Source organism: Littorina saxatilis, linkage group LG4, assembly GCF_037325665.1.
Source record: "Littorina saxatilis isolate snail1 linkage group LG4, US_GU_Lsax_2.0, whole genome shotgun sequence".
Lineage (NCBI taxonomy): Eukaryota > Metazoa > Mollusca > Gastropoda > Littorinimorpha > Littorinidae > Littorina > Littorina saxatilis.
The window spans coordinates 13,336,136-13,356,675 of NC_090248.1; the positions used below are offsets into that span (position 1 = coordinate 13,336,136).

The window sequence follows — 20,540 nt, forward strand, 5'->3', positions numbered from 1 at the left end:
AATGTTCAAACTTGTTACAGAAATGTGTTCAAAAGTGGAACTATTTTGTTTAGAGTGCTTGTATTTTCTGCAGTCGCTGGACCCGAATCGTCTGAAGCAGCAGTTTGAGATCCGCTACCGCGCTAAGGTCGACCTGGTGCTCAGACAGGTCGGAGACATCCTCGACCACCGATCTGCCGTTGTAGAGGCAGCGGAAATGACGCAACAGGAGATGGACTTCCGGCAACGTGCGCATGAGTCTAATGTACAGGTACGTCTTCCGTAGATTCAGAGTTGCGTTAAAAATAGAGTTACGGAAGACTCGTTGAAGCTTTCGATGATAAACTGAAGATGTGCAAGTGCTTCTGCGTTTTCTTTAAAAGAGTATGAATTGAGAAGAGAATGCAACTGTAACAAAACAAAAAAAGTGTTGTCTTTTGTCATTTAGTGCCCATTTTTGGTCAGATAATAAATTTAAAAGCATATTTTTTCTCTTCATTACCTGTAACACCAGTGACCTGTGTTCCATGATGTTATAGCATGACACGCAGCCCGCTTTTTCCAAGTCTGGGAAAAATGTGTATTGTCGGTCCCGACGATTTAGTTTCCATTTCGTTCAGATTTAGCAGAGACTTGAAAACTCAGTTGAGTGCTGCTAGACTCCTCAACAATATACAAGCAATTTTCTGCAGACTTTTATTATTGTGTTTCCTGATTGGGTTAGGTCTAGACGGAAAATAACGAATGCGACCGGACTAGCCTGAGTGTGCAAGTCAGCTGAGAATTGTTACTTAAAACTAGTCTTTATGTTAGTGCCGTTTACATGGGCAGCAATTTTCAAATGACTTGGTTCTGAAAACAAATCGCTTTGAAGTTGTTAAAAAGTTGGTCGTACGTAAGTATGCCATGTGAACAGCACTTTAAATTTAACAGGACTCGAGCGATTTGTTTGTTTGTTTGCTTAACGCCCAGCCGACCACGAAGGGCCATATCAGGGCGGTGCTGCTTTGACATATAACGTGCGCCACACACAAGACAGAAGTCGCAGCACAGGCTTCATGTCTCACCCAGTCACATTATTCTGACACCGGACCAACCAGTCCTAGCACTAACCCCATAATGCCAGACGCCAGGCGGAGCAGCCACTAGATTGCCAATTTTAAAGTCTTAGGTATGACCCGGCCGGGGTTCGAACCCACGACCTCCCAATCACGGGGCGGACGCCTTACCACTAGGCCAACCGTGCCGGTGACTCGAGCGATGGACTCATTGTAGTTCGAGGGTTTTTAAAATGGCAGGTGTCTCTTCTGTTTTCAGATGTTGCTTCAGAGGAACCAACAACTAATAGCGTTGCAAAAAGCAGCTTCCTCAGAGGCACGTCTACATCACGACATTTCCACGGCGCAGACCATTTTTGCTGAACAGGGCAACAATGACTTCACATGCGTCTCAAACACACCAAATTTCACCTTTCCCGAGACCATTCTGCCCAGCAGATACTCAGCAAAGGTGCAAGTACCGACCAGAGATACAACGGAGCACTCCCACCTTTTGTCTCACCCAAAAGCTACTGCAGGGTTTGACAAAGGCCGAGTTTCTCCAAGCGCAGCTCAACAAAGAGAACCAACCGCAGGAGGAAACACCGCTGAAAGGGACAACTTGGAGATTAGACTCAGGGCTCTCAAAATGAAGGTGGCAATGCCTCCCACGCGCTATGGTTACCACGTAGCTAAATCTGAGTCCAGGTCTTACCTTGCAACCATAAGGCCATACACTCCTCCTCAATTCACTGCCGTACCCACAGCCAATTCAAGAGATATTCCAAAAGCACCGTATCAGATTATCACTCCTGGTACTCCTGTGGATTTACTTCCTCAGTCTGATCAGTGGCATGTTTCACACATCGCCTCTTTCCAACCACTGGCCTCATACCCTGACCAATTTCCTTTAAACACAGAACCGTATCTCGGTCCCACATGCTTTGCAACACCTCCCACGAAACCTTACACTGTTCTGGTGGCGTCCGGCGTTTACAATCCAACACATGGCGCATCCAATACTAACGGATCTGGGGAAAGCAGTAGTGGAACATCAGAAACATCCCGAGAAGAAAGCACCACTTCGGAGAATGTCAGCGAGGTTCCCTCGCAGGAGAGACAAGTTTCCAATGCTCCGTCACCAGCCCGAACGCTGACTGACATGCCAACGTCCGAAAATCGCAAGAAGAAGAAGGCGAGAAATGATAAAGATTCGCGTAACCGAAGAAAAGGTTCTTCATCGGGGCAAGATTCCGCTGCAAATAGAGGGACTGTGTCATTCAATACGAGTCACGAACCAGAAATAGCCACTGTTTCAGCTCCCAGAGGACAGTTACACAGACTCCACTCCGACCAGAACTTTTCCTCGCCAATGATGACACCAGAAGCGAAAAGAGCCTACCAGCGGAGACGGGCAACGGAAGGAGATACCTACAAAGTCAGCGAACCAGACCCGCAAGGGCCAGAAATGCACCCAGCCCAGTCTGACCAGGGTCTGTCCAGCGCAGGACGAGTTGCTATAGAAGAACAGTCCTCTATACCTCCTGAGAGAAGGGGCACCTACACCATACCGGCTAATTCCGCTTTCCCACAGCAAACCGTCGACCAGGATGAAAATGTAGCACAAAGAAGCGCTGAAGAAGCTGTCAGTTCACAAAAAGAAAGTGGAGGAGGCCCTAAACAAAAAGAAAGTAGAAAAGGAAGCCCTGGGAAAAAATCACCCAAACACCCTTGGACAGAAAAATCTCAGCGTGGCAGCAGTGTTGATGGCGACCCCTTTAAAGCTGGAGTGGAGCTTGGAAAGCAGACGACACCTGAACCCTCGGCCTCAGATAGAAGGGCGAAGTTTAGAGCTATGTCTGATCAAACTCAAACTTCTGGCAGCTTCCATTCGGGCAGCTTCGAGTATGTATCAAGTGACTTGAATCTAGCACCGCTGCAAGATGACTTCAGGTCTTCGTCAGATCTTGAACCGGATGATAGGAACGTCAAGCCCACACCAGTCGCTCCCGGGGTTCTTCAGGGGAATGGCGCCTCACAGCAATCTGGCATGCTCGTACTTCAGACCCCGAAAGATGATTCTGGAACACAAAAAGACCTGAAGTCTACCTCATTCCAAAGTAAATCAAGCTTCAAAACACAGTCCACTCAAGTGTCGGGAAGCCTGGACTCTTCAACCGGTTTTCGTGCTTCACCTTGGCAAGAAAGTTTTAAGTCTTGTGTTAGTATCCAGACTGGGGAATCTTTGGTTTTTGTAAACACCTTTAAGGGCGCAATTGAATATAGCACATCTCTTCAGCAAAATCAGCAGTCAAAAGAAAAGACAGACGACCTGCGTAAAACGACTAGAGAAAGTCAAACAGGTCCTGGAGTTTCGCATGAACTGGACCTCCCAAAAAATGCCAGCAGAAGTGTATACAAGAAAACGGCAGATTCCCAGAATGAAGTCAACCCGTTAGATTTTTGTGTTCAAGAGGACGAAAGGGAACTTGCATACCAATTGACAGCAAAATCGTCGGCGTCAACACAGATTTCCAGCATGAGGTCAACAGGAACGACGTTTCACGGTGCTCCCAATGCTCCAGCGATGTCGTCAACCAACGGTCCTCCTAAACCACAGGGCAAGGCAAGAGGTACGCAGTCAGTCGCCACCACACAAACAGGTCATGAGGTGTGGTTTTCAGACTTCCAGGAAACTGTGGCAATCCAGACCAGTGACATGGACATACGCTCTGAAGATGATTCACCGAACACGCCTTTTAGTAACTACACCGATACCAATAAAAGGTATCCAACAAACATTTTTGATTCATCCGTCAAACCCACAGTTCAACAAACTAATAAGATTAGGGGGCATTCAACAAGCGAAAATTATTCATCAACAACACTTTCAAGCCACAACACTGGTATCAACAGAAGGTATTCCCCGGGCATCGATGGTTCAACTCCAAGTCTTCAAGCTGCTTTGCATAGAATGCGTTCAACAAGCGTAGAAGATTCATTGACACGACCTTCCAGTCACCCGACCGAGCTGCATAGAAGGCACTCAACAGACGTAGATGATTCATCTACACAGCCTTTCAGTCACCCGACCGAGCTGCATAGAAGGCACTCAACAGGTGTAGATGATTCAGAGCCTCCACCATTGCCACTGCCACTGCCACTGCCACTGCCACTGCCTAATTTTAAGCCTGTACGTATGCACAGCGTGGTAGATGATTCATCTACACAGCCTTTCAGTTACCCGACCGAGCTGCATAGAGGGGACTCAACAGGTGTAGATGATTCATATACACAGTCTTCAAATCACCCGACCGAGCTGCATAGAAGGCACTCAACAGGTGTAGATGATTCAGAGCCTCCACCACTGCCACTGCCACTGCCACTGTCTAATTTTAAGCCTGTACGTATGCACAGCGTGGTAGATGATTCATCTACACAGCCTTTCAGTTACCCGACCGAGCTGCATAGAGGGCACTCAACAGGTGTAGATGATTCATATACACAGTCTTCAAATCACCCGACCGAGCTGCATAGAAGGCATTCAACAGGCGTAGATGATTCATCTACACAGCCTTTAAGTTACCACACCGACGTGGGTAGAAGGCTCTCAACAAATGTAGATATTTTATCTGCACAGCCTTCTGGTCAACGCAGTGATGTGTTTAGAAAACACTCAACCGGCGTAGATGATTCATTCACAAACTCTCCCAGTCACCGCCCTGAAATGCATAAAATGCGATCAACAAGTGTAGATGACTCAGCCCCGGTATCTCTACCACCTGAAATTCGAGAACTATCTCCCACACACCAAAGAGACAGCCATCAAGTTCACACTACAAATTTGTCAGGACCTGCGTACCGCAAAGTTTCAGAATCGTTCTCCAATACTCAATCAGCACAACACCAGCAGCCGACTGTTTTGCCTAGTATGCTTTCATCACATTCCACTGAACAACAGGATGCACTCTCTTCACAAGAGCCTTCACCACTGCCACTGCCACTGCCACTGTTTAATTTTAAGCCTGTACGTATGCACAGCGCGGTAGATGGCGAACTGCACCATCCCGACCATCTACCTACACCTACAACCTGGCAGTCAGCACCTTCACCTAGGGAACATACAGGCGTTCAGAATCAGGATGCACTCTCTTCACAAGAGCCTTCACCACTGCCACTGCCACTGCCACTGTTTAATTTTAAGCCTGTACGTATGCACAGCGCGGTAGATGGCGAACTGCACCATCCCGACCATCTACCTACACCTACAACCTGGCAGTCAGCACCTTCACCTAGGGAACATACAGGCGTTCAGAATCAGGATGCACTCTCTTCACAAGAGCCTTCACCACTGCCACTGCCACTGCCACTGCCTAATTTTAAGCCTGTACGTATGCACAGCGCGGTAGATGGCGAACTGCACCATCCCGACCATCTACCTACACCTACAACCTGGCAGTCAGCACCTTCAGCTAGGGAGCATAGAGGCGTTCAGTATGAAGCGCCTCCTACACTGTTCTCTGAACAAAGGCGCCTCTCTTTATCCTCGTCGCATTTTCAGCTAAGCCAGAGCACCTCAACGCAAGATAGCTCAGAGTTCACGCTACCAACAGGATGGCCCGGGATTGCACTCGCCGAAGTTTCAGAAGAGGGTACACATGGTCCCGGGTGGCGTAAGTCTGCTCGGTCTTTTGAGAAGTCGCCTGTGCCAATCCAGGCCAAAGAACAACAGACCAGCCTTTCTCCCCAGCCCCCCTCTGGTGGCGAGCGACTTTCATCTAGTGTGGATATGTCAAGACAGCAGAACTCTGTTGATACACGGACTGACTTATGCTTGCAATTACTCAGCCAAGAAATTGTGGAAATAAAGACTAAACTGTCGTTGCAGTCACTAACCCAAACATTTAAAGGGCTACAAGTGAAATCATCCTCAGAATTACTCGACACAAAACTTGCAGGAACACAGACTAAACCATCATCAGAGTTACCCGAGAAAAGCATTGCTGGGACACAAACAAATTTGTCATCAAAGTCTGTCGGTCAATACACCAAGGATAAGCAACACAGCGGAGCAACTACTTCCTCAAAGAGCAACACTTTGGAAACACAGACAAATCCTTCTTTATTGGATCTATTCCGAGAAAGCGAACAGAGTGATTCTGCCAAAATACGGGTATCACTCAAAAATGAAGTAAAAATTAGTCAGTCCTTGTCAAAAACTGGTACAACACAAGCTCCTTCAGTAACTGTAGTTAAAAGCGCTTGCTTCCAAACAGACGAGCAAGAATATCCTACAACAGCAACTACAACTAGCACTTTTACTCAAACAATGAAAGCGGGACGTTACAAGGAGAGTAAAAGTGTTCAGGCAAGACAAAAAAGCCGGATCGTACCGGGCCAGGCTAAGCAAAGCAAAGAGCAGCAGACTATATCGTCTACCGAAACAAGTAAACCCAATCAAACAGACTCCACCGGTGACAGCTCAGTCAGTAGTACATCAAAACCAAAAGCTCCAAAGGAAAGTAACACGGAGTCACCGCCTTGTGCAGTTGCTGTGCAAACTTCGCTCCAGAAAGTAACATCTGGTTCCTCCATTGAAAGAGAAGCACCGTCCATCAAGTCAAAGAAGAGAAAACCCCGAAAGAAGACAAAATCCGCGCTGAAGAAGAAAAGGCAAAGTTCTGCAGAAAGGAAAAAGCAGCTAGAAACGCCGACCACAGTGTCGGCACAAGACCTCAAAGCAGCTTTGCCAGGGCAGCTTGAAGGGTCGGAGTTGAAGCTGTCATTTTCAACCACAACTCAAGTCAGCATGCGGTTTACCTCTTCAGGCATCAGTACAACCTCCAGCAGGCTGTCAGACTCTCGCCAAAGTCCCCCTTCATACTGTTTGCCTTCAGGCCGCTTACCAGCCTCGCCCAGCTCTCGTCCGTCCACACTGCACCATAAGGCCACAGCATCCTCTTCAGTCAGGATCCATCAGCAGCTGTCGTCTCATGCGGGCTTGTGGCGAATGCTGGAAAGCATTGAACAACAAGTGCAGCATATCTCCACACAGGCCTCTACCCATCTGCAAATCTTACGCGGTCACGACTTGAGGAATCTTGAAGGATATGCTCCATCTCCTGTGGAGCGTGGGGTGGCCATGGCAGCTAGTGCGGCGATACAGTTGTCTCAAGGTGATTACACAGATCCGTTGCCCAGCAATGGTGTGAAAGAATCTGTGATAAAGCCTACTAAGGAAGACAAAAAGCTTCGCTTCAATGAGGAGCGCTCACCCATGAACTTAACTGATGCGCAAAGAGTATCTCATGCCTCGGCTACAATTGCATTGGGTTCTCCTTTCACAGAACAGAGCGGAGTCCGGTCTGGAACAAGGTATCCACAACAGACAGGACAAGATGGAACATTGGAGATGAGCGCCAGTTGCAAGTCTGCACTCAGTGCAGATGGGCAAGCCCTGTGTGTCACCGTGTCCAGCGAAACGCGGCTGAAGAACACAAGACAATCAACGGTTGAACAACAACCGCGACAGGCAGAGTTACGTTTAAAGGCTGACGCACAAGCTATGGCAGGTGGTCTGCGGGCATCAAATATTGAGTCTGTATGCAGTGCACAGTCAACTGTCAGTCCACATCCATTCGGAGCTCTTCGGTCTACCAACCTGTCCTCTGCCGCGTATTCGTCGTCCGTAATGTTTCAACCAGCTGTTACTTCACCACAGTTGCCTAACAGACCTCCAGCTTCTCCCGAGTTACCTTCGTCTGCGGTGCCATGTACACAAACTACCGCAAACATCATATCCAGAGCTTACTCCTCTTCAGTTCATCCAGCTACTCCTGGTCCTGGTGCAGCCTTCGCTTCCGTATACTACACTGCCGGACACACTTCATCTCCAACTACTGTCATCGCTGAAGCAACCAACGTTTACAATGATCAACACTGTCCTTCACCTTTGTACCAATCCGTGCCTCAGACATTTCAGCCACCTGCATCTCCACGTTTGGATGCTAATCACATATCGTATGCTGCAGTTGATGTAAGGTCTCCCTTCGATACAGCGCAGCATTTAAATGCTAGTAGCACCGTGAGTGCTTCACCGCGTGTGGCATCAGTCTCAAAGCCGGATCAACCTCCAGCACTCACAACATCGAAAGCTGCAGCCACTAACGGGCCACTGGCTTCCAGTGAACCATACGGTCAAATACAGGCTTCAGTTCAAGCTTACACATCCCCTCAGCCCACAGTCACAAATACAGCAGTGTCATATTATGATCAACGCGGCGATGCACTATATTCTAATCAAAGTGCTCCTCCGCAAGTGCAAGCGTCATCATCCGTTATTCAGACAATACGTTCAACCAGGCCTGAAGTGGCAGCATTCTGTCAAGCCTCACAGGCTGAAGCCGTCAGTTCTTCCCGTGTTGACCGCTATCTTCAGTCGCCTCGGTCAATTGCTGGTCAGTCAACACTTCCACCCTGTCCCGCATCACCTCTCCACACAACCTCCCATGCCACTGTCAGAGCAGAAACTGTCCCAACTGATACTGACCCTCGTCCTCAATCTCAACCATTCAACGTCGAGATGGCATCATCTTGTAATACTTCGATGCCTTCATACCATCCCGACACTCATATCGCTCAAGCTTCTGCACACGGAATGTCTGGTATGTCTTCTGCTGCCATATGCACTAACTCCCCGACCACCTTCACAGCAGAAGCCTTGTCTGTTTATACAGATCGCCAGCCCCAGTCGCACTCCTACCAAGGGAAGACGTCAACAATGGCTGCTTCGTCAATATCATCGCCCAGTCCTGTTGCTGGTCCATCACCACCCCCTATACACATTTCATCACAGGTACACGTTAGTATTCCCGAAGCTTCGTCTCGTATGGGTCATCAACGTCAGTCACCTTATCAAACTGAAGTGTCCTCTGTTGTTAACTCAGTGCCGTTGTCTTCTCCAGACATGATCGCATCTCCAGTTCCCATGCAGATCTCTCATGCCACTGCTTCTTACGAGGATCATTATCTCAAAGCACATGGTTATCAAGCTAAGGTGCCGTCCCCTCCTGTCTCGGCAATGCCTTCTCCTCGTCCTGTTGACCCTGGTGAGCAAGACCCTGTACACACAACATCACGTGCAACTGTCACTATGTTGTCGGCGCCGTGTCATCCGTATAATCCGGAATTCCATTCCAGGCAAAGTTCGCCATCCGCTGTTCGTCCTCCTACACCTTCGCTACGTTCAAACACTCACACTTCTCCAGCTGCTGTTCACGCAACCTCTCGTGCTAGCGTCAACGCAGGCCCGGTGTCTCCTTGTATGGAGCATGGTCGTCTTGCACAACTCCCCTACCAAGAAGAGAAATCATCACCGGCGCTTCATCACTACTCTACTACCCGTACGGATGTTTCTGAGATATCTCCAGCATCAGCGTTTCCACCATCGCATGCAGAGGGCTTTTCATATGTAGAACATCGGCGTGAAACTCCTTATCGCCAAGCTGAAAACTTGTTATCGGCAGAGCAGTTTTCACCTTCACCGTGCATTGAAGCTAGGCATAGGTCTCCAACTCCAGACGGATATAGCATCACGTCCAATGCTGCAGCAGCTTCATCCGACATGCAGCACAGTCCTTGCGCATATCAGCAAGTGGCATCACATGTCTGTCACAATGGAGCTTCAAGTCCTCATGTGGATGAGCGCACATCAACCTCTTCGTATCAAACCAGAAAACCGCATGTTCAGTCTTGTCCGCCCCAACCTGGTGCTATTCAGGTGTCATCTCGCACAACTTGCACGGTGAACTCTGGCGTGAACTATGGCACGCCACAGCAGTTTGCACATTCCAGATCTGCATCAACTCCACAGCCGTGCCCATGTCGACCCTGCCATCCACTTGATGTAGGAGCTGGCCCAGAGGTGGCTGCGCAGTATGCACATCATTGCGGTCAGCTTTCGCCCTGCACAGCACAAGCTTCTCCGCCTTACTCGTGTTTGGATTATAGTACAGCTGCTCGTGGAGGCGATTGTGGTCTTGGATCTTCTTGGCCTTATGTGCACCCAAGTAACATCCCTCGGCCCACTTGCACTTTGACCACCTCTTCCCCGTCTTGTCGCTCTGGAGGGCCCGGTATCGTTGGCTTTGCAGGCCCCGGGCAGCTCTGCTCACTCTCTCACCCTCCCTTTGCTGCTTATCAACCCAACGTTTTGGGTATGGGCTCAGCATCTGCTGCTACTCCCTTCGAGGTGTGCAAAAGTGCAGGTTCTTGTGAAATCGCCAGGGGTTTTGTGCCCTCGCCGTGTTCGAGTCCTGTTTGCAGTCCTCCGCCGTGCCGAGGGTCCAAATGTACACCTCCGCCTTGCCCGAGCGCTGTGTGTTCCCCCTCACCCTGTCCTAGCCCAGTCCTCACCCCCTACCCTTGCTCCAGCCCTCTCCGCTCCCCCTCCCCCTCAACCTGTGCCAGTCCGGCCTATGTGTCTCCAGTCCCATTCGGCACGTGGCCCCCGCCGCCTTCTTTCTCTTCACGACCTTCCAAGGAAAAGTCTAAGTCACAAAAGCAGAGCAAGAAAGACACAGGAGGGACCAAAAGCAGCCACAAGTTTGGGAAGTCAACAGCAGGGCCATACCCCATGAAGACCTCGGGTACTCGCGATTACATAACACCAGGACCTAGCAGAGACCAAAGAACCGCTGCAGTAAGCAGTTCTATGCTAAGAGCAACGTCAAGAAGTCCTCCACGTCGTCAGAGAGAAAAGATCACAGAAGAAGGAGTTACATCTGAAGACGGCAGTTTTTGCAGCTGGATACCCGACTTTCTGAAATCAGTGTCACCGCCCTCCCGCAGAAGGTGGTTGGGAGCGAACATTGGGGTTGATAAAGACTCAGGTAGCAGCGGGAGAAGTGGTACTGATAGAAGAGAGAACAGCCAGGAGGATCCTTTCATTATGTGAACTGGCGAACATTGTCTCTCAGTTGTGTTTGTTTCTGCCAACGTCCTTTTATGTGTGTGTGACATTTTTTGTTTGCCAATGGCTCGTGAAATTTTTTCTGTTGAACACAGTTCAAAAGGACACTTTTTTAAAGATTGTTTTTGGTTTTGTTTACAGCAAGCATTAAATCTGTCGCGGATACGTTTTTGTGACCTGATGAAAGAAGATTTTTTTTTTTTTAGATTTTTACGAGAGTATAATTTTGTTTTGTTTTCTCTTTTCTCACTATCATGAGACATACACCGACCGAAGTTAACATAGGTTCGCGTTTTTTTTCTTGATTAATATTCATTGAGACTGGCTTGCTTCTGAAATCGGAGTGAATGCAATAGTAGTCCTATCAATGCTTCAAAACTTATCTGTAATAATTATTATCCGAAATTGCAAAGATTTGCAGTCAAGGGAGATTATTTTCACCCACAAAAATTAACTGACACAATTCTAGAATCAAATGTGTGTTTCTGTTTAGGCATTTTGTAACCTTTGTTCAAACACGGGGCTTGTGTTGGGCAGAAATTTAACCGGTAACCGTTCATATGAATACATATAAAGCTTTGTTTCGTTTGACAGGTCTCAATCGATCTCAATTTCAATCACTGTGATATTAGACTGGTTTGGTGCAACGGAATTACTGGTTTCTTTCAGAGCCAATATTTGAACTGTAAGATATTTGTATAAATATTGGTTTGGAAAATGACTAGCGCGATCACTGCAATATAGGATGTGATTCGATTGTTCACCATTATTGTACAAACAGCTTTGTTTCATTCAAGTGAGAGGCACATTTTTCAATAATGTTTGGACAGAGTCAGTGAAATTGTCGCAGAATGTTTTCATATCCTGCTAAAATCAATCATTATTATGTTGTGTATTTGTGTTGACTACTCACGAGCCAGAGATTTTTCTCAATAGTTTGTAGAAAATAAGTTAAAAGTAGTTGCGAAGGGTGGGAGGTCGAGAGATATAGATAGGAGAAACCATCTGAATATTTAGTATGGAGCACGTTATATTGATAATCATAACAGATCGGTGTTTTCAACGAATGTGAAGAGCCCTTTTCATTGCATTTTTTACAGTAAATAATTTTCCTTTTTACTTTTAAATCCAGGTCGATTAAATGTTTAATGTTTGACAGTAAATTCACACAAAAAACTGAAAGTCTTTGTTGCATAACTTTTGTTACACATTTTACACAATGTCTTGAGTATAGAATACGGTTAAGTCAGTCATGAATGCCTGTCCATTCGTTAGCAAGACATGTTTCATTTGTATGCCTTTGCTGCCATTTATCATAGCAGTTCTCTCTCTTTCTCTTTCTGTCTGTCTGTTGTTGATATTTGACACAGACACACAGACTCACACACGCACACACACACACCCGCACACACATTCCCACACACACACAGACCCACCCACGCACCTTTCTCTTTTTTTTAACGTGTTCGCTATCACCTCCCCCTACCCCTTCACACACTTTGGCGTTCTCTGTGAATAGAAGCCAAGATTGAGACAACGATTGTCAATCCACCATTAAATTGACGTGCGGCGTTTGTTGTGTTTTCTGTTTACTGCTCCGTGCTTCAGAGACTCGAAACAGTTTGTATGGCTTTTTTGTGTGTGTTAAACATGAGGGTGGCATAGCGATACTGACCAAGGGATGTAACACAGCAAAGTTACTTGCAAATATTTTGTACATTTTTACATTCGGATGCTTTTCTCTTAAAAAGAGGAAGAACATGATGATAAGTGAAGTCATTAGAGCAACAAACTATCAGGTCTTACGTAAATGAACATGACGGTGTTCATACCAGCACCTGTGGTTACATGTACCATTGTTATGCTCTGCAGTGAGTGGACAAAGTCAGCGTATCCTAACCATTGATCCCTTTCTTCTTTTAAACAAAAATCAAAAAGTAAATAGCTAGTACAGTACCTAACGTGATTTGATGAAGATCTGAGCCAACAAGTTTTGAACTAAAAGAACAACTTTCCATCGGTCTTGCAATGTTTTACTCTCCTCACGCGAAAGAAAAACACCCACATGAAACAACAGGACTTCATTGTCAAGAATTGTTTTTGTCACTAATCATTACGCTATAAACATTGGTCTCTGGACAAAGTGAGCAACAAGACAGTACTTTTTAAAATAGATGCTTTTATTTTATTATAAATACATTTGTTTGTTTGTTTATTTGTTGCTTAACGTCCAGCAGACTACGCAGAGCCATATCAGGACGAGGAAGGGGGAGATGAAGGGGGCCACTTGTCAAGCGATTCCTGTTTACAAATGCACTAACCCATTACTTGTGTCCCAGCAGGCTTTAGTAAAACTAAATTAATACCTACTGGAAGATTACCAGTTTCCAGTATGTTAAAATAGGCTTAACCTATCTACTGCTGGACTTACATCAGAACACTAACAGATTAAACTATACATGAATCGCGAGACAAGCGGCAAGAGAAGAGATTTTTGGAAAAAATACAGGTGAATGAGCAAGAAGGCAGAAAAAAGAAAAGAATTCACGAAGAAAAAGAGAGCATGACAGGAAAGAGGAACCAAAAATCTACCTAACAGCAAACTAGAAAGCTCCTGCGGTTCCAAAAACAGGAGGGGCCTTTAATTTCATAACCGCAGTGCCCCACTGCGGGATTATAAATACATGTAGTACCTAACACTGACTCATGACCTTGAAGTAGCATCACTACCAAACGTTTGTTTGTTTGTTTGTTTGTTTGTTTGTTTGTTTGCTTAACGCCCAGCCGACCACGAAGGGCCATATCAGGGCGGTGCTGCTTTGACATATAACGTGCACCACACACAAGACAGAAGTCGCAGCACAGGCTTCATGTCTCACCCAGTCACATTATTCTGACACCGGACCAACCAGTCCTAGCACTAACCCCATAATGCCAGACGCCAGGCGGAGCAGCCACTAGATTGCCAGTTTTAAAGTCTTAGGTATGACCTGGCCGGGGTTCGAACCCACGACCTCCCGATCACGGGGCGGACGCCTTACCACTAGGCCAACCGTGCCGGTCTACCAAACGTGACCTCTCTGATGAGCATATGGCTTTGCTTATGGTAAGTGTAATAAAAAACAAGAATGGTAATGTACTCGAAACGTCTTAATTTTAACAAAACAAGACCAATTACATTTTAAAAAGTTAAAACATTAAACTACCTTACACTCTTACTTTTTGATTCTTGATTTTGAACCGTTAGCAGTCCATCAGTTTTAAAATCTAATTCTATCCAATTTTGAACACCTGTCTGCATGTTTTGTTTTGTTTTGTTGTTTTTCTTCTGTAAAAGCAGCATGTATTTTGAAATGTCATCAACCACATACAAACCTATCACATGTATTTCTTTTGGACTTTACTGATATCATAGTGTGATTTACATTCAGTTTTACACCGACAGTGTTTCGCATTCAGTGTTTAAGTCGCATGCTACTTTTGGCACAGGCTCACACGTACAAGTGCTCCATAGGTAAATATCAAGAACTACAGATAATAATGATAAAATATGAGTTGCTTGCTACTAACAATGCTTCATGCAAAACATAGTTGATCACAAGCTGCAGATGTACAAAAATGGGCTTACTCTCGCACACACACAATTTGATACCATTAGAACATATTCCATCCAAAACACTCTTCATGATGGGCTGTGGATCTCTTTCCCTCCCTCTATCTCACGCACACACACACACACACACACACACACACACACACACACACACACTCACACACAGATGCTATCTTTAAAAAAAAAATCATTCAAAACACAGTTCATGAAAAGCTGCAAATCTCTCTCAGTCACAGACACACACAAACACACACACACACACACACACACACACACACACACACACACACACACACACACACACACACGCACACATCATCTTGTCCATGGAACATGACATCTTTCAGCATGTATCCAGCATGAGGTCCCAGTCAACCTGTCTGCCGAAGACCTCCTGGTCCAGCCAGCGCTCGTAGTTGTCCTTGAACTCGTCGCTCAGCTCCACGTTGTGCCCTAACACGCTCAGCAGGCAGTTGTCCACGGGCTTGAAGTCGGGGTCCATGCCGTTGTTGCCGTAGCGACGGTTGTTGAAGCGGTCCACGCAGGCCCTCAGTGCACACTCCTCTGCCTGGAAGTCCCACGGTCTGGCGTCCATGTCTGTCACGGACACTGTCACAGTCACTTTTCGAACATTTCAATAATATAAACTGCCCAGTAAGAGCTCTTGACCTTTACCTGGCGCGTACGCAGCCCATTAAATCCAAGAATCAAAAGCTCCTGTTCATCTCTTTGAACACCAAAAGAGAAGAAGATATTTCTAAACTGACTTTGACTCGGTGGATCTCCTCGCTCATCAAGCAAGCCTATGAGTGGTGTCGCACCAAAAGAGAGGGGGGGGGGGGGGGGGGGGGGGGGGGGGCATTCAGTTCTTCCTCTGGCTATGGCTCGAGTTCACGAGTCTAAGGCCTGGGCGTCCTCCTTAGCAGTTCTTCGCTCAAGAAGGCTGGACGAAGTACTACGGACTGCATACCGGAAGTCCGATGATGTTTTCATCAATCTTTACTTACGAGACATTGCCGGAATCAGGACGGCTCCCGCTCTCTTCCTGCCCTGGTGGCAGTGGGACAGGTCCTTGCCAGAACATAACAGTGGGTTCTAAGGTATTCTATAAGTTCCCACCACCTTGTTTAAGCTATCTGCTTATATGTGATTCGGAGTAAGAATATGTAATTTAATAGAAAATTTCCATAATAAATTGTCAGTTGACATGCAAGACCATGTATCAGCCTAATATTCTCAAAAAACAACAACAAGGTCTCTTTGCATACTCAGTGACAAAATGCTAGCTGTACTGACATTGCTTTTTATACAAAGTTCTTGGAAATAAATGAATTTTATTTATCATGCTCATTATGATTTCCACCAAATATTCTCTTCCCAGAAAAAAAAGCAAATTTAACCCATCTCCCCTAGAAACATATAAATGACATAGTAAAGGAAGTAGTTGAACCAATCTTACAAACACATTTAGAAACTGTCATTCTCTTTCCAAACCCTACAAATTATATCTAATAATCAAAGGGAAATAAGCGCTCTGACTGCATACGACATGTGTAATAGAGTAAGCGAGAGTTATTCGGAACCAGTCTCCTGGCACCTGAGAGAATAACAAGATTTGAAATGAACAAGCGACTTCCATCCTCATTCGCAAATAACAACATTCTTTGTCATGAAAACATTTGCTTGTTCATTTCAATGCTTATTATTCTCTCAGGTGCCAGAAGACTGGTTCCGAATAACTCTCACTTACAAATGTCGTATGCACTCAGAGCGCTTACTTCCCTTTGTTTATTAGATCTCTAAACAGAGCTTTGCCTCATTTGTTTACAATTTTCAAAAGAATAATAGGAATTTAGAATTGTAGAAATGTTTTTACCATTGCCGTAGGCCCAGTCGTCGCCCAGCCGATGCCTGACTTTCTGGTAGATGGCGGACATGGTCTTCATGTTGGTCTTCCTCCACTGGCGCCCCAGGTACTTGGTCTGCAGCTTGAGCAGCTTGAGCACGTACAGCTGCAGCATGGCCTGACGCACCTTCAGCGCTCGCTTCAGGATCGGCGCAGACTTGAACACCACCAGCATCTGCAGGGAAGAGATTTGATGGTGAGGTTCCGTGAGAAGGAGAACTTAATTTGTGAGTCAAGATGCAAGCGTGACTGTGGTTACTATGCGATGCATTGCTCTCAGCCCTCAAAACAAACACACACACTAAAAAAGGAGAAAAAAAGACAGTGAAATACATGAAAGATATCTATATGTTTTTGGAATCAGGAACCCACAAGGAATAAGATGAAATTGTTTTTAAATCGATTTCGGAATTTTTATTTTAATAATACTTTTTGTATTTTTAATTTTCAGAGCTTGTTTTTAATCCAAATATAACATATTTATATGTTTTTGGAATCAGAAAATGATGAAGAATAAGATAAACTTTGGATCGTTTTAAAAACAATTTTTTTTATTTACAATTTTCAGATTTTTAATGACCAAAGTCATTAATTAATTTTTAAGCCACCAAGCTGAAATGCAATACCGAAGTCCGGCCTTCGTCGAAGATTGCTGGGCCAAAGATTCAATCAATTTGATTGAAAAATGAGGGTGCCTCAACTTTTACAACTTTTACAAAAAGCCGGATATGACATCATCAAAGATATTTATCGAAAAAAAGAAAAAGACGTCCGGGGATATCATTCCCAGGAACTCTCACGTCAAATTTCATAAAGATCGGTCCAGTAATTTGGTCTGAATCGCTCTACACACACACACACTGTCGCGTGCATGCACGTTTGCATGTTTAGTTTTTCACACAAAAACTTTGGCCACACCACACAGCACTCACAGAACACCGATGTAAATAAATGTAAGTATTTAATAGTTCCCAGTTGGGTGAAATATGGGGGTGACGATGGATGGAACAATGGAAGGGTTAACACGACAATATGAAGATGAACATAATGAACATGAGAAAGTACACAACAGTCAAAATAATGTCAACAAACGACATACGAGACAATCAGGATAGTCAAACACAAAGCACGTACGTCACAAAGGCCCTCCTCATTCCATAAATGATATCTATCGTAAGAAAGTACTTATCTACACGTTCGACGAATTCAGGGGGGGGGGGGGGTGCGCCCTCGGGTCGACACCTGCGTCTCTGTCGCGGGGGTGAGAGAATCAGCCCAGTTGAGAGCTGTCACACGGCACACACTCTGCAGCGACGGCGCCGGTTCGATGTTGCTGCCCAACAGCAGCGTGGTTGCGCCGCTGTGACGTTACAAGATAGCTGCTCAAAACAGCGTAATGAAGCCTCGGAGAAGATCCAGAGGGGCTGCTCACACAGCAGCGTGGGGGTGACGATGCGAGAGTCCAAACTGGCTGCTCAAGCAGCAGCGTGGTGGTGCCTCCTCCATGCTGTGAAGCTAGGGTTCGCACCTTCCCGTCCGGTCTGTCTTCGACAGTAAACACTCACACAGGCTAATGAAAAACATCGCGCACTTTACGCAACCGACTTTAACAAAGTCCACAGTAGACGTACATTACTACTGAAAATAACTTCGAACTCAAACGACAATTCACACACGAATTTCGAAGCCGTTCGAACAAACATCTGGTCTCGGCCGAGACAGAAAAAAGAATGCCTATGAATTTCTCAGTCAGCAACCAGGTAAACGGTGAACCCTACAAATAGCGCGCAGCTTACCGTGAACGTCCCGTGCAATGCGTGCAAAGCGTGCAAGGCGCGAATCACTGAGCTAAGCCCAGCTACCGGTCTTCCCACCTTGACACAGGTACCTGTCAGCAACGCCCGACCAAGGAACCTTATAACTACATACAACTGTCCGCGACAATGCCCCCCAAGTTAAGCATAGACATCTGTCTACACGGCAAAAGATCCCTATTCAACGCATGCCCGACTGAGGTAGTCGGCTCCCACGTTGCGACTACCGGGAATCACCCGCACGGTGAAACTGTAGGCTTGCAACAACAAACTCCAGCGCATGAGCCTGCTGTTCACCACCTTTGCTGTCTGCAGGTAACGCAGTGGTTGGTGATCTGTCTCCAACACAAACGTCTGTCCGTACAGAAATGGCTGGAACTTCTGGGTAGCCCATACAACGGCCAGACACTCACGTTCAATGGTGGAGTACTTGCTCTCCGGGGGGGACAACTTCCGGCTGGCGTAGGCGACAGGGTGGAACACGCCATCCTTTTCTTGCATAAGCACAGCTCCCAGTCCATGATCAGAGGCATCCGTCCGGAGCGTGAATGACTGCGACAGATCCGGCAGTTGCAAAACTGGCTTTGAGGTCAGCCTGGCTTTCAGAGCCCTGAATGCCTTCTCACACTCGGCTGTCCAAACCACGGTGTTGGGAGAATTCTTCTTTGTCAGATCAGAGAGCGGCAGAGCAATTGCAGAGAAATTTGGGATGAACTTCCGGTAGTATCCGGCTAGACCAAGGAACGCCCGAACTTGCTTCTTGGTCTCTGGAACCGGAGCCTCGTCAATTTTCTGCAGCTTGTTGTCCTCAGGTAAGATCTCACCCTTCCTCACCACGTGACCCAAGAAACTCAACTCCTCGAACCCAACGAAGCACTTCATCGGTCTGGCAGAGAGATTGGCCTGCTCAAGGCGCCGCAACACAGCCTCCAGCGCAGCCAAATGTTCCTTCCAGGTTTCGGTCGCCACCAGAATGTCGTCCATGAAGTTATGAACGTCGTTCCTCCCCAGCGGTTCCAGCAAAGCCCTCATCATACGGGAAAACACAGCCACGGCGTTCTTCAGTCCAAACGGCATGACTGTAAACTGGAACTGGCCTACCGGAGTGGTGAACGCAGTCATGGGACGGACGTCGTCTCGGATGGGTATCTGCCAATACCCCTTGGAAAGATCAAACTTGCTGAAGTAAGTCGCTCGACCCAAACCAGCGAACAGGTGTTCCACATCTGGGAGTGGTTCAGCATCGAAGACTGTCACATCATTCAGCCGCCTGTAATCCACACAAAAGCGAACCTTCCCATCCTTCTTGCGGATGAGCACAACAGGGGCGTTGTAGGGAGAAGCAGCCGTTTCGATAACACCCAACTTCTTCATGGCCTGCACCTCTTCCTTGATGGTCTCTACCTTGGCATAAGGTAAAGGGTACTGTTTCACTCGAACCGGTTTCGCGGATTCCACCGTCATGTCAAAAACGGCCAAAGGCGTCTGAAGGGGGACATCAGTAAGAACTCTTTCGTGCCTCTCCGCAATCTCCAACACCTGACGTCGTTGCTCGGCAGTCAGTGTAGCAGACAGGTTGATGTCCTTCACCGTTTCTTCGCCCTCCAAGCAGGGCAGGGGTAGTTCCCGATCAGGCGAAATCATCTCCTCAGTTTCTTCAACCACCGCCACCGCTACGGTGGGTATCCCATCTGAGGGGTCCGCAGTGTTTTGTCGGTCTCTGTACAACTTGAGAAGATTGGCATGGTACAGCTTCTCACGCCCGTAGATCCGAATCCTGTAGTCTGACTCGCCTTTCTTCTCCAAAACGTCGAACGGTCCCTGCCAACACAACTGCAGCTTGTTCTTCTTCTGCGGCAGCAGCAACAAGACCTTGTTTCCAGGCTGGAACTGTCTTTGAACTGTCTTCCGGTTGAACACCTCCGCGTGTTTCTGTGCAGCAGCTGACAGATTCTGACGCGCCAGTTTGCAGGTTTCCTCAATCCGGTTCCTCAAGTCAACCACATACTCAGAAGTCGTACGAACTTGTTCATCGACTTGCTCCTCCGTCCATAGGTTGCGAAGAACAGACATGGGTCCTCGCACTGTCCTGCCGTATAGAAGCTCAAAGGGAGAGAATCCCAGACTTTCCTGTGGAACTTCACGATAAGCGAAGAGGAGTGCAGGAATGTAGCGATCCCACTGCTTCGGTTTCTCTTGAGCAAGCTTGCGTAGCATGGTC

General features: G+C 46.8%; 2 protein-coding genes across 6 annotated transcripts in view; one reads left to right on the plus strand and one right to left on the minus strand.

The window, feature by feature from the left end:
• Positions 1-9,920, plus strand: part of LOC138964515 (uncharacterized) — a 33,358-nt gene extending 23,438 nt beyond the window's left edge. The window contains exons 16-21 of the mRNA XM_070336493.1: positions 74-250; positions 1,297-3,136; positions 3,491-3,778; positions 6,566-7,591; positions 8,981-9,124; positions 9,796-9,920. Coding sequence (XP_070192594.1) covers positions 74-250; positions 1,297-3,136; positions 3,491-3,778; positions 6,566-7,591; positions 8,981-9,124; positions 9,796-9,920 — 3,600 coding nt within the window. The remainder of the gene's footprint in view (positions 1-73; positions 251-1,296; positions 3,137-3,490; positions 3,779-6,565; positions 7,592-8,980; positions 9,125-9,795) is intronic.
• A 3,739-nt stretch (positions 9,921-13,659) lies between these two features.
• LOC138964010 (striatin-interacting protein 1 homolog) overlaps positions 13,660-20,540 on the minus strand; it is a 30,181-nt gene continuing 23,300 nt past the window's right edge. For all 5 annotated transcript variants that reach the window (XM_070335887.1, XM_070335886.1, XM_070335885.1 and 2 more), the window contains 2 exons: positions 16,476-16,680; positions 13,660-15,196 (listed from right to left, as the gene is read on the minus strand). In XM_070335887.1, the coding sequence (XP_070191988.1) occupies positions 14,943-15,196; positions 16,476-16,680 (459 nt within the window). In that variant the 3' untranslated portion in view covers positions 13,660-14,942. The remainder of the gene's footprint in view (positions 15,197-16,475; positions 16,681-20,540) is intronic.